The sequence below is a fragment of the Melospiza georgiana genome, chromosome 2 (genome assembly GCF_028018845.1).
Source record: "Melospiza georgiana isolate bMelGeo1 chromosome 2, bMelGeo1.pri, whole genome shotgun sequence".
Classification (NCBI taxonomy): Eukaryota; Metazoa; Chordata; class Aves; order Passeriformes; family Passerellidae; genus Melospiza; species Melospiza georgiana.
This window is the reverse complement of record NC_080431.1, coordinates 55,667,965-55,683,174: the sequence shown is the minus strand read 5'-3', so window position 1 is coordinate 55,683,174 and position 15,210 is coordinate 55,667,965. Positions and strand designations below refer to the sequence as shown.

At 38.5% G+C, this 15,210-nt stretch overlaps 1 protein-coding gene across 2 annotated transcripts; it reads left to right on the top strand.

Moving 5' to 3' along the window:
- The first annotated feature begins 377 nt into the window (after window positions 1-377).
- On the top strand, window positions 378-13,348 carry NEK3 (NIMA related kinase 3). 2 transcript variants are annotated; one of them, XM_058019084.1, is made up of 16 exons: window positions 378-603; window positions 1,786-2,002; window positions 2,811-2,904; window positions 3,141-3,238; window positions 4,277-4,360; window positions 4,978-5,045; window positions 5,164-5,250; window positions 6,251-6,305; window positions 7,868-8,068; window positions 8,407-8,476; window positions 9,094-9,140; window positions 10,030-10,129; window positions 10,569-10,691; window positions 11,715-11,849; window positions 12,514-12,640; window positions 13,181-13,348. In XM_058019084.1, the coding sequence occupies exons 2-16, from the start codon at window positions 1,886-1,888 to the stop codon at window positions 13,245-13,247; spliced, it is 1,473 nt and encodes a 490-aa protein (XP_057875067.1). In that variant the 5' UTR covers window positions 378-603; window positions 1,786-1,885; the 3' UTR covers window positions 13,248-13,348. The 2 variants fall into 2 exon arrangements, with proteins under 2 accessions (XP_057875067.1, XP_057875068.1); XM_058019085.1 differs by lacking the exon at window positions 5,164-5,250.
- Window positions 13,349-15,210: the final 1,862 nt, after the last annotated feature.

Genomic DNA, 15,210 nt, shown 5'->3' with positions numbered 1-15,210 from the left:
GAAGGGGACCACAGGGGCCGAGGAGGAGTAAACCTGGGACAAACCAGCACCACCGGAGCCCTTTGGGGGAGGGAAAGGCCGTGTGCTACAAGCGGGGACTCCCGTGAGGATACAAACATGCTATTCTGTGCAGTAATACAGAACCTAGTGCAAATCAGCTAAATATTTAGTGCAGTACAACATTTGTTCATTATTTAAAGGTTAAAGCTATTTAGTCTGTTCTTGAGAGAGAGCTGTCAAAACACAACACTGCCGTACTTCCCATGTTTCCGTGTCTGCGCCCCTTCAGCGGAGCAGCAGCGCCACGGCCCCTATCAGGGCCGGGCGGGGCCAGCGCTGCCGCCCGGCCTCGGAGCCAGTTCTGCCGCCCTCCTCCTTCCCCAGCCTTAGACCAGCACCGCCCTCCTTCCCCGGCCTCGGAGCCAGCGCCGCCCTCCTCCTGCCCCAGCCTTGGACCAGCACCGCCCTCCTTCCCCGGCCTCGGAGCCAGCGCTGCCGCCCTCCTCCTTGCCCAGCCCCCGCCCCAGGCGGGCGCGGGCAGCCCGGGGCGAGCGGCGGCGGAGAGCCGGGGCCTTCCCGCCGGCCTCGGCCCTGCCCGTTGAGGTGAGTCCCCAGCGGGCCTTGAGGGGCTTGGGACGGGCTTGGGCCGCTCCTCTTCAGCGTAAAGGGGCCGGAGGAAGCAGAGAGCTCATCAACCCCTTTGAACACCGTGTGTGCACGCAGTGCACAGAGGATGACTTAAGAGCACCAAGGTTTTGAAAAGAGGATAACAACCTCCTGCTGCATGAGACATCCTGCAGGAGATGTGTTTGTAGCTGGAAAGGGGATCATGTGCGAGTTTCAGCAGCTGTGGGCGCGCTCAGGAAAGCTGGGATTAAGCTCAGTATTGGAGGACAGGACGTAGCCTCACGCTGCGCCATGGGACTTGCAGGTTGGATATCAGGAAGGTTCTCTTCCCAGAAGCAGAGGTGATTAGACATTGGCATGGACTGCTCGGGTATGTGGTAGAGTCGCCATCCCTGGAGGTGTTTAACTGGATGTGGCACTCAGACTTAATGGTCTCAGAGGTCTTTTCCAACCTCATTGATTCTGTGGTCCCCTGATATAGTCTAAACATAGCGACAGGACAACTGGGAACATTTCAGAAGTGCATGAGGGAAGGTTTACTCTAGACGTTAGGAAGCATCTATTTACTGAGAGGGTTGTTGAACATTGGAACAGAATTCTTAGAGAGGTGGTCAATGCCCTAAACCTCTTAGCGTTCAGGAAACACTGTAATGATGCCACTGTCACGCTAGTTCAACTTTTGCTCGCCCCTGGAGTGGTCAGGCAGTTCCACAAGATGACCATTGTAAGTTCCTTGCAACTAAAATATTTATTCTATATCTACCAGTTCTTGAAGTCTTTGCAGAGTAACTTTTACCAGTTTGATCTTGTTTATGCTGTTTTAGATGAGAATTGTCACTGGAAGATTTAAGCTTGTTTCTAATAATATGCCTGTGAGTTTTCTTTAGTGTCATGAAACCACCTGCAGGAGTGCAGGTAACAAAAAGGAGATGCAAAGTTGTAAGTCTATAACAGATATTTTTGAAGAGATTGAGCATTTTAAATTAAAAAAATGCAGAAATAGCGCTATAATGTTTCAAATTTCACTTTCTGGAGGCCTCATCTTCAGTAAAGTCAAGGTAACTGTGCAGGGAAGTTGTGTCATAGTAATGCTGGACAGTTAGGTACCCACATTTATCACCCCTTCTTGGTATTTTGTTTGGGTCTTTTTTCATGCAGGTTATATTAAGAGAAAAATTTTAAAAGTGTTAAGGTACTGACAAAGTTTAGAAGATAATCCTGTGAATGAATAAAAGTGTTGGAACTGAATTTATGAAGAATGGAAGGATACAACGTGTTGGAAGTACTAGGAGAGGGATCCTTTGGCAGAGCTCTCCTAGTTCATCATAGAATCAATGACCAAAAGTATGTAATGAAGGAAATAAGGCTTCCAATGGTAAGTGTGACACAAACATGTTTTCACCCACCACTTAAAAAAGATAAAATTTAAAAAATCCTAATTCTGGGTGTGTTTTTGAAACACTGAACAGTTTTTCTGAGAGTTTTGTGTATTGGACAGGTGTGTGGTATGGTTACTGTATAACTACATCTTGAGCTGATGTTGTTGGTACTAAGTGAAGTACATGGTTAGATGTTGGGATTTTGGGAAGTGTAGCAGGTAGGAAGGTGCTTAGAATGAAATCCCTGTTCGCACTGATGCCCTTGGCTCGATTGCCATTGATTTCACTAAAATGCAAATTTCATCTTCAACGTCCAATGAGGAAATTAGTGTCATATTACTGCTGGTAATCAGCTATTTGGGTTACATTCTCTGCACTCAGCTAAGCTAAAAGTCACAAAATGGGAGGCACTGGCTTTCTGAGGCCGAAGCTCAGCAAGACCTGGGCACTTGGCCTTATATTGAGTTCATGCAGACTATCAGCTGTTTCAAAGTCAGTGTGTGCTGCTTTGTTATATAGTTCTGCTCTTTTAAAATAGAAAAGGTCATTAATTGAAATAGGAAAAGATTCTCTCCAATTTAAAAAAAACCCAACAAAATACCACGTGCCCAAAAAACCCGAAGAAGTCTTCAGCTAGTAATAAAACATAGATTAAAAAGATGGGGCTCTTAAACTTTCTAAATGACTTGAAATAACTGAATATCAATTCTTTAAAATATTTTTCTTTGGAAAGTGAGGCACTTTATGTGTATACTTGAACATTTGTTAGTGTGAAATTTATAGTAAGTGTGTTTATATTTTCAGTCTTCATCTGGTGTAGAGAATTCTAGGAAGGAAGCTGTTCTTTTGGCTAAAATGAAACATCCAAATATTGTTGCCTTTAGAGAATCATTTGAAGGTAAGTATAAAAAATTTAAATTCCTTCATTTGTTTGAAGTTGCATATTCCTCAGGAATTGAGATTACTTTCTTTTTTTATTTATAGTGTGTATTATAAACAAAATGCATATTTATTGTAACATAACACATAGCATGTAGTTAGAGCTTTCCAGTAAAAAGTATTCCATGTAGTAAATAATCAATACATATCCTGCTAATGAAAATACTAATTTTTCTTAAATTACCAAAAATTTAGCTGATGGACATCTGTATATAGTGATGGAATATTGTGATGATGGAGATCTAATGCAAAAGATTAAACACCAAGGAGGAAATTTGTTCCCTGAAGACATGGTAAGAAAAGGCATTGTTTTGAACCAAGGAGGCTGGGAATCCTTTTCCATGTAAACAGTAGGATGCTGCATAAACCAAATTAGAAATATGCTAACATCTTGATGAAACTAAGTCACTTACAGATAGAATTGGGGAATTAATTCTTTTATAGTTTCCAGCAGATCAGGAAAAGAATTGGACTGAAATGAATAAAAGAAAAAATGCTGCATGTATCTGAAAATTGTTCACATTGTTTGAAAACCAGTCAGGTTTGTATGCAATTAAGTAGGGATTTTACACAACAGTTCAGGTAGAATTTAAAGCATAGTAAGAGCACTGCCAATGGGAAGTGAACAAACAACTCTGGTAAGATAAATAAAGCTAACCAGGAGAATAAATGCCTGCTTTTTAAGTAGCAATTAAACCATTTAGTTTAAACCATTCAGTATGTGCTAACTCCCTTTACCAGAGAAGCTATAAAATTACATAGGAGAGGGTTCAAAGGGGCATTGTAGTGAATAGAAGCTACTTCCTGCTGCAGTTAGGAGCATCACCTTCATCAAAATGAAAGGACTAGAAACCTCAACTAATTGAACATTTATATTTTCTATGACCTTTAAGAGTTATCTTTTGTACTTAGAAAGGAGCACATTTCCTTTTAGAAACAGTACATTATTTCCATGCGAGTTTTGGTTTTGTTTGTTATTTGGTGCTTTGGGTTTTTTATCTATTTGCCAATTTACTCTGTAACTTTAGTTAACTTGTTTTAAAATGACCATGAGCTAAAGCTCCAGGTAGTGATTCCCAGCTTCATTATTGCTATGTATTATTAGAGCTTTTTGGACACAGGTAATAAACATTCCTTCTGCAATGTTAAGATATAATCTGTTTTAGAGAACTCAGTCTGTCATGCTGGTTGGAGGCTGTTATGCTGGAGTTACTTTTTACACCCAAATGTTCTGAATATGCTTTTACTTTCTTACTTTTTTAAACTCTATTAGTTAAGTATTCATTATATTGAGCATTGAGGTGTTATAACTCTTAGCTACTATTTTTCAGATCCTTCACTGGTTTGTGCAGATGTGCCTGGCTGTGAAGCACATCCATGATAAACGTGTGCTGCACAGGGATATAAAATCCAAGGTGAACAGAGCAAGTTTTGTTGCCACTAATAAACTCTCCTGCATGCAAAAGTTAAACCCTCTCTTTTGTAATTTCCCATGACTGCTAAGTTCTGTGGTTTTTATTTAGGCCTAAGTATATAATATAAATGAAATTGTTGAGTGCATGGGGTGATGTAATACTGTGAGTGTAAACATCATCTCAGTATAGCTGATCCTTCATATCAACACTGCTGATAGCACCAATTGCTTGTGACACTGCATATAACTTAAAAGAATTACAAAACTATAAAGAAGTGTATGGATTATGCAGTTTGCAAATATCTTGCCTCACAATTTTTTCTTTTTCGCTCTTCCTTGTCAGAAAGAGGGAAATTCAGAAGAAAGTGGACCCTTGGTTTGAGTGTAGCATAGAGATTAAGACAATTCTAAGTTCAATTCTTCCTCTGCTACTGATGCTGAGGCCTTAGGCCCACAAAACCTTTCTGTTTTGGTGTAAGTATTAGGACAAGCAAGTAAAAAGAAATACAGAGACAAAATATCAGAAGTGGGTATGGCTGTATTTTCTGTATATCCAAACTGCAGAGATGATTCACAGAAGAATATTTAAGTATGTTAATCTTTGCTCTTGAAATGCAGAATGTCTTCCTCACTCAAAGTGGAAAAGTCAAGTTGGGAGATTTTGGATCTGCACGCCTTCTTGCACAGTATGTGGACATCCCAGCTGATCTCAGTGGTGTCAAGCTTTATTTTACCATTGACAAACCGTAGAGAGTTCATAAATCATTGCTTCTCACCTGGCATTTCCTCTTTGTCGTTTCATAGTCCAATGTCATACGCTTGCACCTATGTGGGAACTCCGTACTATGTACCTCCAGAAATATGGGAAAATCTGCCATACAACAACAAAAGGTACTGGTGTTTTCAGTGGTCACAAATAATGGATGGGTTTTTTTTATTGCTATCTCAATCTGGCTATGTGTCTTATCCATATTTGTTTCGGAGAAGATACTGAGACAAAGAAAATTTACAAAGAGGTAATTACAATTTTTTTAAGATTATAGTGCTTAAATTCCTCTTTTCTTAAGTAGCTGGAGCTCAGTATCTTTAGTCCTAGAAGTCTGAAAAACAGTGTGCAGAACTCTGTTTGTTGGGGAGAATAAATACATACATACTTGTGTGTATGTTTTAAGTGTGTATATATCCACAAACATAAGTATGTGTTGGTATCTTTTTGCTGGTCTTATTTTTTGGGGGATGGTTGTTTGGATGATGGCTGATGGGTGATTTTTAACCTCTTCATGCCAGTCTTGATAATGTAAGGATAATGGCACAGAAGGGATTACTTAGAGAGCCCACTTATTCTGGTCCTTATGCAAGAGCTGTGATTGATTCCCAGGGGAAGTAAGAAACCTTCTACAGTTCAAGTTGTTTCCTGCTCTTCTTGCAAGAAAGGCTTCAGTTGCTTCTTGTGCAAATGGCAGTACTCACTTTTGGTAGAAAATAATGGGGTTTTTTCTCAGTAAGAGAATTATTTTTGGCAGGGCCAGAATTCCAGCTCTCAGGATTATGTGGCTGCCATTTGATGTTAAGGGCCAGAGAATTCAAAGCCTTTCAAGTGCAGAAGGATAAATATTGTTGGAGCAAATTACTTGAAAGACATCCTAGGAATAAAAAGCCAACTACCACTGTATGACAGTCATCTTCTTTTACATCAGGGTAGGATAAAACAAGGAAGAACATTTCCACAGGAGAGGTTAAACACATAATTATATTGTCTTTTATGGTTGCTTACATTTATTTTTAGTTTATTCAGCTCAGTTATGTACGCAGATTAAATGACTAATTTTTCAGCAAGATACTGAACTGTAATTTCTGGCTCAAAATTTTTCATATCTCTCTATATCTACAGTGATATCTGGTCTCTGGGGTGTATTCTGTATGAGCTGTGCACTCTAAAACACCCGGTAAGTACACCTTTATTGCCATGAGAAAAGTTTTGGACTTCCTTGAAACTTAATTAGCTGTACAATAGAGTTGACTGAAGTGCTTGCTGCTGCTTCCAAAAGAGGGAGGCATTGCTCTACCCTTTCTATACCTCCTCCACTATATGCTGCTATTTCAGCAGTTTTTAGGACCTACTGCACCCTTCTGTAGAAGGCACTGTTTTCAAATTTGTTAGAAAAAAATCTGTTTTTTATTTGGTTAATTTTCCTCAATATCAGTGAGGTGATCTTGGCATATTCAATCCAGCAGCTGCCAGGCAGCTTCCAGATACCTGCAGTTGTAAGAGCATTGCATTTTACAGATCAAGATAATCCCAGGACACAGTGACAAAGACACCAAAATCTTTGCTAATAAAAATATATTGTGTGCAAGTACAGCTACTACAAGGTAGTAAGCAGGAGGCATTTTGCATCACTTGCGTCAGTGATACACCTTTGCTTGTTCTTCAAATCAAACAAATCACTGTCCAAGCACCATTCTCCTCTTGGGACAGTGGGGACCTTGATGAATGATTCAGTCTGTCATTTCTGGGACACTGTCTTTTACAGTGTTGTTGCTGTGTTTCTTATGTGTTAACATCCTCTGGCTTCTCTGTACAGACTCGTAGGTAAAATAAGAACCCTTATCAGGATATGTTTGTTTTGCAGCAAAATGAGATCCTAATTGAGGGTCATTTTGTCTTAGTTTTTTATAAGCAGCAGTTTTCTTTCATTGCGTGAATACTGTATCTTGAAATCAGAGAACCACAGAATATTCCGAGTTGGAAAGAACCCAAAAGGATCATCAAAGTCCCAGCTCCTGACCCTGCAAAGGACAGACCCAAGAATGCCACATATGCCTGAGAGCATTGTTCACATCCTGTGTATCAGCGAAAGGTTCTCCACAGCTGCAAGTGCTGGCTGTGCAAGAGTGTGGAAGCTTACACTGGTGTGACTGAGTGATAAGGGAGCCTGTGCACAGGGTTGTGTTAGCCTAAGTAGGTCTGTGGCAAGTCTTTGGCAGTGTCAGGGCTATTGAGGCAGAGCTCAGAGCTGGGGTTCCAAGGAGGGAGTATTCTTCCCTTATTAGCAGTGTTGAAAAGTTGTGTGTCTGGTTTGATGTGATGGTCACGTATGTTCTTGCATAATCTATGAGAGGTCCTACAAAAGATGACACTCCATAGGTGCTTGGCACCCTGCAGGCAAGCCAGTGGGGTGTAATCAAAGGAAACTTCCTGCATGAGAGGTAAAAGTTCTCAGACATTAGATTTGCAAGAGGATGTTTGTGCTTTTACAGGCTATTTTTGATGATTTTTTTAAAATCAAAGCCTTCATATTTTTGAGCTGTTTCACATTTGCAGTTCGAATCCAATCTCAAGTATATGAATTGATGAATTTGATTTCTATAAAAGTAAAATTCAAACAATCATACATTTATAGGAGTAATTCCTATCTGCTTTTCAGTTGTAGAAGTTAAATTATGTCAGGTACTTTTTACCTTATGCTTAAAACCTGTGCTCTAATATTAATTTATTTTAATGCAGTTTCAAGCCAAGAGCTGGAAACATCTCATCCTTAAGATATGCAAAGGGTCCTATGATCCACTTCCATCTCAGTATTCCTATGAGCTTCATTACTTAATAAAACAGATGTTTAAGAGAAATCCCCAGAATCGCCCATCAGCCAGTACTATTCTTGCAAGAGGCTGCCTAACCAAACTTGTGAAAAATTGTTTGCCTTCTGAGGTATGGTGTATTCTTTGTCTCTAGATTTCAGCAATACTATCTACATTTTAGATACTAAATCCTTTTCATTTCTAGTGTGTTGTTGTATAACTATAAAAAGTAGTGTGTACGTCATACTCTAAAATACATACAGCTGTAGACTTATCAGAAAACCTGAGCTTTTAAAAGTGTCTCTTTTGAAAATTAAAGTTGGATGTTGACTGATGCTGATAAAATTAGATATTGTTAGCTGAAACAGTGCACTTGTATAATGAGTCTATTTTTAACAAATAGTATATGCAATAATTTTAAGAAGTTTAAAATGATACATTACTTGCATCTCTTCATACACATTTCAGATTGCAAATGAGTTTGAGCAGATATTAAAGGAAACCAAGAAACCTGAAGGCAATGCAGCAAGACAGAAGGGTAAGACAGTAACATTTTTTTGATGTAAGGAATGACAAAATGAGTAGGAAGTATAAGATCTTAAATACAGCTATGAAACATTAGCATTATATGTCCAAATCTACTTTTAATTATTTCAAAATCTAATATTATTGAACTTACATGGAAAAATGCTTGAAGGGTGTAAAGTATATTCCAACATAAGTGGAGTGCAAAGCTGCAATATATGTATTGTAAGTCTTAAGACTTGTGCTAGAAATAAACTTTTCTTTGCTAGAAATAAAAGTAAAGTTTTAGAATCAGCAAAGCTTTTAACAGTGGCATTTATTTCAAATACAACAGTTCTTTCTTTCCCAGAATATGGTGAAGCATGTTATGTTCATTATTTAATTTTTAGAGAGAGAATGTTGGACTTTTTTCTTCTGCATAAATTTAGCTACACCACAATTAGTGCCCATTTGGAGCAGAATAGTAGCAGGACTGTTGAGAATGAGCTGTGCTGTTGGAAGTGTGAAGAAGCTGTCACATAATTGTCATTGCTTGGTTTAGTGGAATTGCTGTCATACCTCTGGAATACCACCTTACTACAAGTGTTTGATAAAGTTGTTAACTCTTGGATCTGTTTGTTAATCTGTCAGGTAGTGTCATGGCTGGGAGAAGCTTAAACAATAAGACAGAAAACAGAGTAAGTATTCAAATATAAATACAACATTTGTATTTTAGAATATTCTGTATTATAGAAAAGTTTCTAATGAAAATTATTCCTATGCTAAACCATAAATCAGCCTATTAGTGTTCAAATTGCGGTTTTCCTGTGTGTTTCCCACCAGGCTTTTTGATTCTTTCCATGTTTAGTTTAGTTCCAAAGTGGATCTTTTTATAACCCTGTCAAAACAAAACCCAACCAAAAAAAACCTTATCTTGTCTTTCCATTTTTTTTTTTTTGATACTGCAAAAGATCCATTTTCTTTGCTTTTAGGACACACTTAGAACTACCTGCTGTGGAAACAGCCTAGTCTGCACATAGTTCTCACCAGTTTTTAGGGCCCATATGAGATTTCAGGAGAGGAGAATTAAGTCACAGGTGGCCAAGATGTCCCCATAGGTACATTACCATAGTCTGACTCAGCCATATTCAGTATATTTTTTAAAAGTGTGTTGCCCTGGGGCTTATTTTATTTTCTTTTCACAGATTTGTCAATCTGAGAAGTTTAATATTTGGGTGCATCTTGTTTTCCCTGGGAATGTAAATCATTTATATTGTTTATGTTCTTAAATGTGAAAAAACCCCAAAGAGAAACTATATTATATCAAATAACTATGTGTGCTTAGCTTCAGAAACTGAAGTTGTCTGTCATGGCACACAGTGTGAAATACAATGCCATCATAGGTAGGGTGCAATTGCAATTGGCTTCAAAATGTTAGTGGTTTAGTTTAGGTTTAGTTTTCAAATCCTCCAATCTCTAGGCCAGGTATTTTATAGCAAAACTGAAATAATTAATGCCACATTAATATGACTGCTTTGTTTTTCTTGACAACAAGGATAATAATTAATTAAAACTTTACTCTTAAAGCAAAAGAAAGATGAAAGCAGCAAGCATAGCCCCTTAGAAAGGAAAAATGCTGAGGGTTTGAGTGAAGGCACAAAGGAACACAGGAAATCTTATCAAGAAGGTAAGTTTGGCATTTTTAGGCCTGATGCACTTCCTTCTGTGTACTGGTATCTACATGTCAATGATACAGCCATTTAAATAGGTGGCTCAAACTAGTCTCAGGTTACTCAAGACAAGAAAACCATGCCACCATCAGTAACTTCTGCAAGTACATTGACTCATACTGCTCATCTGTGATTAAAAAAAAAATTAAAATACTTTTGTCAAAGTAATAAAAAATAGTTGCTTGAAAACATTTGGAATAGAGTAAATGTATGCGGAATGCTTTATAGTTGAGATTTGCACCCACAGAATCAAACATCACTGCTAGTTAAGTGATTCTTCATACTACTTTGCCTGGACAGGGCAGTGTGGACATGGAAGCAAGTTAGATGCTGGTTATCACGGGTTTTGGGTTTTTTTTGTTACCATTACAATGTCAGTTTCTGCTGTCTTCCCAGGAAGTACTGATCTGTCACACGCCCACAGAAGGCAATGGGAAAAGAGGATATCCAATACTGTGCTGGATGTCCTGGAAAATGCATCCTTGCTTTCTTCCAGTTTTACACCTGAAGAGACTGAAAGTAAGATTTAATTAAATGTGCTTTTAATTCAAGTAATGTCAGTGATTTTTTACAGATTTTTAGAGCCAAAATTTACATGACATGTTTAAAATTACATTAAAATAATTTTAAAATACTTCATTAACAAACACTGAAAAAGTTCACTGTGCTGAAGAGAATTTCTATGTATTTTTGTGTGACAGGAAGATTGCAAAGAGTGATGAAACTGACAGATAACAATAGCAACCCTAAAATTATAATAATCTCTAAGAAATTATCCTACAGTCCTCCTTTTAATACACCATTTGTGGAAGTAGCAGTGAGGAATTCATTTGGTGCAGAATGTAACCACCTGTCTTTCAAGTACAGCATACTATTGGGAGCATAAAACATCTACAGCTCTACTTTTGTTGTGATTTAACATACAGGTTAAGGCCAGTGACAAGAACCATCAATGGTGTACCTCAGATGTGAGGCAGAGACTTTTCTTTCTTTTGATTAAAACACTTAGCATGAGGTTTCTTCTGAGAAAGGTTTCAATTTTAAAATGTCCCTCAATTGTTATGATTGTTTAATGTGATTGTGGATATGTGTTCTAGGCAATGTGAATAAATGCTGTGGAAATAAATAATCAAGATATGAGTAGTCAGAAAATTCCCAAGCTGTGGTAGGAATGTTATATGATAGTTATGCACAGGGCAAGGAGAGTGGACAGAGGAATGCATGTATTTAAGTGTTCTGCTATTAAAAGGCACAGAAACAGCCTCAGGCTTCATTTTGAGACTTGCAGAGCCACCACCTAAGTTTGCTGAGACACTGCTTCCTCACACCCCTCAGCCAGTTCCTGTGGGCCTCCTGGCCACAAGGAGGTTCCACTGTTTCCTCAGTTTAAGAGGACAGTGCTGTGACAGATGGAGTTATCTAGACTATTTTCTTCCTGTTTCTTCCTGTATCTCATTTCTCTCTTGAATGTGACCTTGAATGTAATCCACACTGCTAATGCAATTCTGTGTAAATAGCATTTGTGAATTATTTTATACCCAGGTGGTGGTGTTATAAACTACAGTGAAAATAAGCCACGGAGGCAGTGGAACAAGGAACCCCCTCAGACCCTGATGGACATACTCAGCAATGCAGATGTCAGCTTAGCATTTAAAACATACACAATTTATACACCAGGTAAATCCCCATTTTCTGGGCAAGCATTTTTGCAAAGAGGTTTATTAATAAAGACTTTTTCTTTTTTTCTTTTTTTTTTCTTTTTTTCCCCCCATACATAGTTCCTATGTATACAGATCGTGCACTTGGGTCTATATTACAACAGGCTAGATTTTGGGGTTTACCAAATGAAAAGTGGACTTAAAAAAGCCAAGTTTGGAATTCATGAGTGATTGTACATCTCCACTACAGCTCCTCATGATGGACTTCCACTTGCAGCTCAACAGCTGAATGAGGTTTTGGCAAAGCACAGAGGCCTGCTGTGTGCTCCCTCCCCTGAGCTGTGTGGTGTGTGTGTTAGGCAGATGCAGGAAATGCACTGTAGCCCCATCAGGTAAATCCTCCCTCACCGAGGCACTGCTGCCCTGGTTTGAGGGCAGGATGGGAAGATGGCACAGCTGAAGACAGCTGCAGTCTACAGATGTGTACAGCCACAGTCACAAATGTTTGTTCTGCTCTTCATTTGCCTTACTAGTTTATCTTCCCACCTGAAATAGATAACAGCTTATCCTGGAATCTGCTACAAACTGGGGATGAATTAGACTATTTTGTATTCATATTCTTAATAGTTGTACTTTAAAAATTAAAATATTTTGATGACATTTCAATTTTTACATTTTCAAAGCTTCTGAAAACATATTGAGAGGTCCACTTTCTGATGAAAGCAAAGCGTCTGATGAAGTAGATGGTGAACATGAAGCTGTTGTCATAGATTCTGAGAGACTTGAACCTAGATCTGATGAAGATGACACGTAAGTCCAAGTGATGTCCTTGCATTTACATTTTCTTTGGTTCCTCAAAGAGATTTTTCCATAACAACATTCCCCTGGAAAAAAAATAGTATTTTTCTCAACATCTAAATTCATCCCTCTCTTACATAATGAAATGGAAATTTATTAGCATTTGATATCTTACAATGTATGAACAAAAATTCTGAGATTTTTGGATGTGTGTATGTTTTGGGGGTGGTTCTCAGATTCTCAGAATCTCAGATTGTGTCACTGTTGCTGCAGTTCAGCTGCAAGCTGTCAGTTGTCAACACATTTTCTCTTAATATATTAATTTGTCTTTGCTTTTATTTAAACTTACTTTTGTAAATTCCATAGAGAATCATAAAGAACCATTTAGGTTCTTTAATCACAGTGGGGCAGGAAGTAAGTCTCTTGTGCTGATAAGTTTAACACAATTTATCCTAATTACAAGGTAATTTCTTTTGGGGAGAAAAGCAATTAAAGATTTATGAAGTTGTGTTTTGGTTTTCAAAACAACATTTTTTTGAAATCTGTTTTTAGGGACTTTGAGGAAGATGAGCCAGACTGGGTGTCAGAGCTGCAAATGGTATTGAAACAGAGTGACTGAAAACCTGAATTTACCTGTGATGAGTGAGTGAAGTTAGGTGTGCTGGTGTCCAAGTTGTTGTTAATAACTAGTTATTCATTAAATAATTTCCATCAAAAAAATCTGAGTGGGCATGTTTTCTGTATCACAAAACCAAGGCTGGAAAATGCACAATAAACTTTTTTAGAACACTTGCAGATTGCTAAACAAGTCCATGTATTAAATATGTTTGGAGTTGGCAAAAGCTTTGCAAAAATGTTTAGTCAAATTATAGCATTGTTCAGATTGTCTTCTTGCAATATTCCGAGGAGATGGTGTAGCACTCTGAGAAGGTGTAAAGGTGTTTTTCCGGAGTACATCATGAAGTGCAGGAGTGTGCTGGGGGCTGATGCTGGGTGGATATCAGGTGCCACCAAAGCCTCTCTGTCACTCCCCTTCTCAGCTGACCAGGGGAGAGAAAATTTAATGAAAGGCTCATGGGTCAGGATAAGCACAGGGAGAGATCACTCACCAGTTACTGTCACAGGCAAAAAGGACTTGACTTGAGGAAATGGATTATTACCAACCAAATCAGAGCAGAGTAATGAAACATAAGCCCAAACCTTAGAACGCTTTTCTTCTACTTTCCCTTCTTCCTGGACTCAGTTTCACTTCACTGGTCAAGGCTGAGCCTGTCAGCAATGGTCGTCTCTGGGATAAGAGATCAGAGAAGCAGAGAGGGTGGGCATGGATGGGGACACGGTTGGGTGGGTCTGTCTTGGAGCTGGCTGGCATTGGCTCTGTCCAACACGGGAAGCTTCTGGCAGGTGCCACCCCTGTAGCTCCTCTCTGCTACCAAAATCCTGCCCCACAAACCCAACACATGCGTATATAAAAATCATTTTTGAAGGGTATATAATGGGAAACATTAGGTCAATAGTTGAGGCTTTAGTTTGTGCCATTATTAATCCCCTGAAAATTCTTTGAGACTGAACTTTTGCCTTGATTCAATGAAAGTTTTTTATATGCCACTGCTTTGTGGAAGGAAACAAATGTATTCATGAATAAGGACAAATTTTCTGACTTTGATAGGAGACACGCTCTTGCTGCAGAGAGTGCTATGGGCAGTGTCAAGTTTGGGCTCTGTTGTGGTTACTGGGTAATAAATAGACACTTTACAAGAAAAATGTGGCAAGGGAGATGTGAAAAATGTGTCTTTTATGATTGGCTTTTTGCAAATATTAAAATGAATATTATATGTATTATGTTAGAAAGTAATGCTGTATTAATTTTTTTAGTAGTGTGATAAATATAGTTTTAGGTTATAACAAAATGTTAAAAAAGAAACTATGCAAGATACTTTTTTTAAAGAAAGGACTTGCACTGAGATAGCAGCCACAGGACACCTAAGTATTTCAGAGAAATAATTTATTGCTCCCTTATCAGAAGAAATGAACTTCTTCCTGCCTCAATCAGCCCTGAAGACGCCGTCAGAATTAAGAGGAAGGAGTTGACGATGACCAGACAGAATCCTGTGTTTGAATGGAATTTCTGCATCACGTATGAGATGTATGAATATGCAACAGGCTATTGCTTTTAAGGGTTATTCCTCTGTTAATGTGTGTCCTTTTTCGGGCTTGTTTTGCCCAGACAAAGGTACCCGGATGTCCGTAACTCTTTTGTTTCTGTTGTCTCGTATTGTCCTAATCCAAATTGTCCAAATTATTATTACTCTAATTATATTCCTATTTTTATAACCATTTTATTACTATTAAACTTCTAAAAATTTTAAAAACCAGTGATTTGCGTTCTACACAGGAGAGCACAAATGCTCTTGGCAGAGTTCTCCTGGGAAAGCGGTCCCGGACTACGTCCCTGCAGTAAATAATATTAGGAATAATACCTAAGGAAAGCTTTAGGAAATCTGTAGTTCTGATGTAGAGCCAGTTCATACCTCACCTCCCCTATTGCACATAGGCTGGTACCTGGTGACTTTCCACCAATG

Bases quoted from the DNA above. Each gene is read 5' to 3' on its own strand.
- NEK3 (XM_058019084.1), top strand. From the start codon at position 1,886: ATGGAAGGATACAACGTGTTGGAAGTACTAGGAGAGGGATCCTTTGGC. The intron at 4,361-4,977 runs GTGAACAGAGCA...CTTGAAATGCAG, and splicing joins ACAGGGATATAAAATCCAAG to AATGTCTTCCTCACTCAAAG. The intron at 5,046-5,163 runs GTATGTGGACAT...GTCGTTTCATAG, and splicing joins TCTGCACGCCTTCTTGCACA to TCCAATGTCATACGCTTGCA.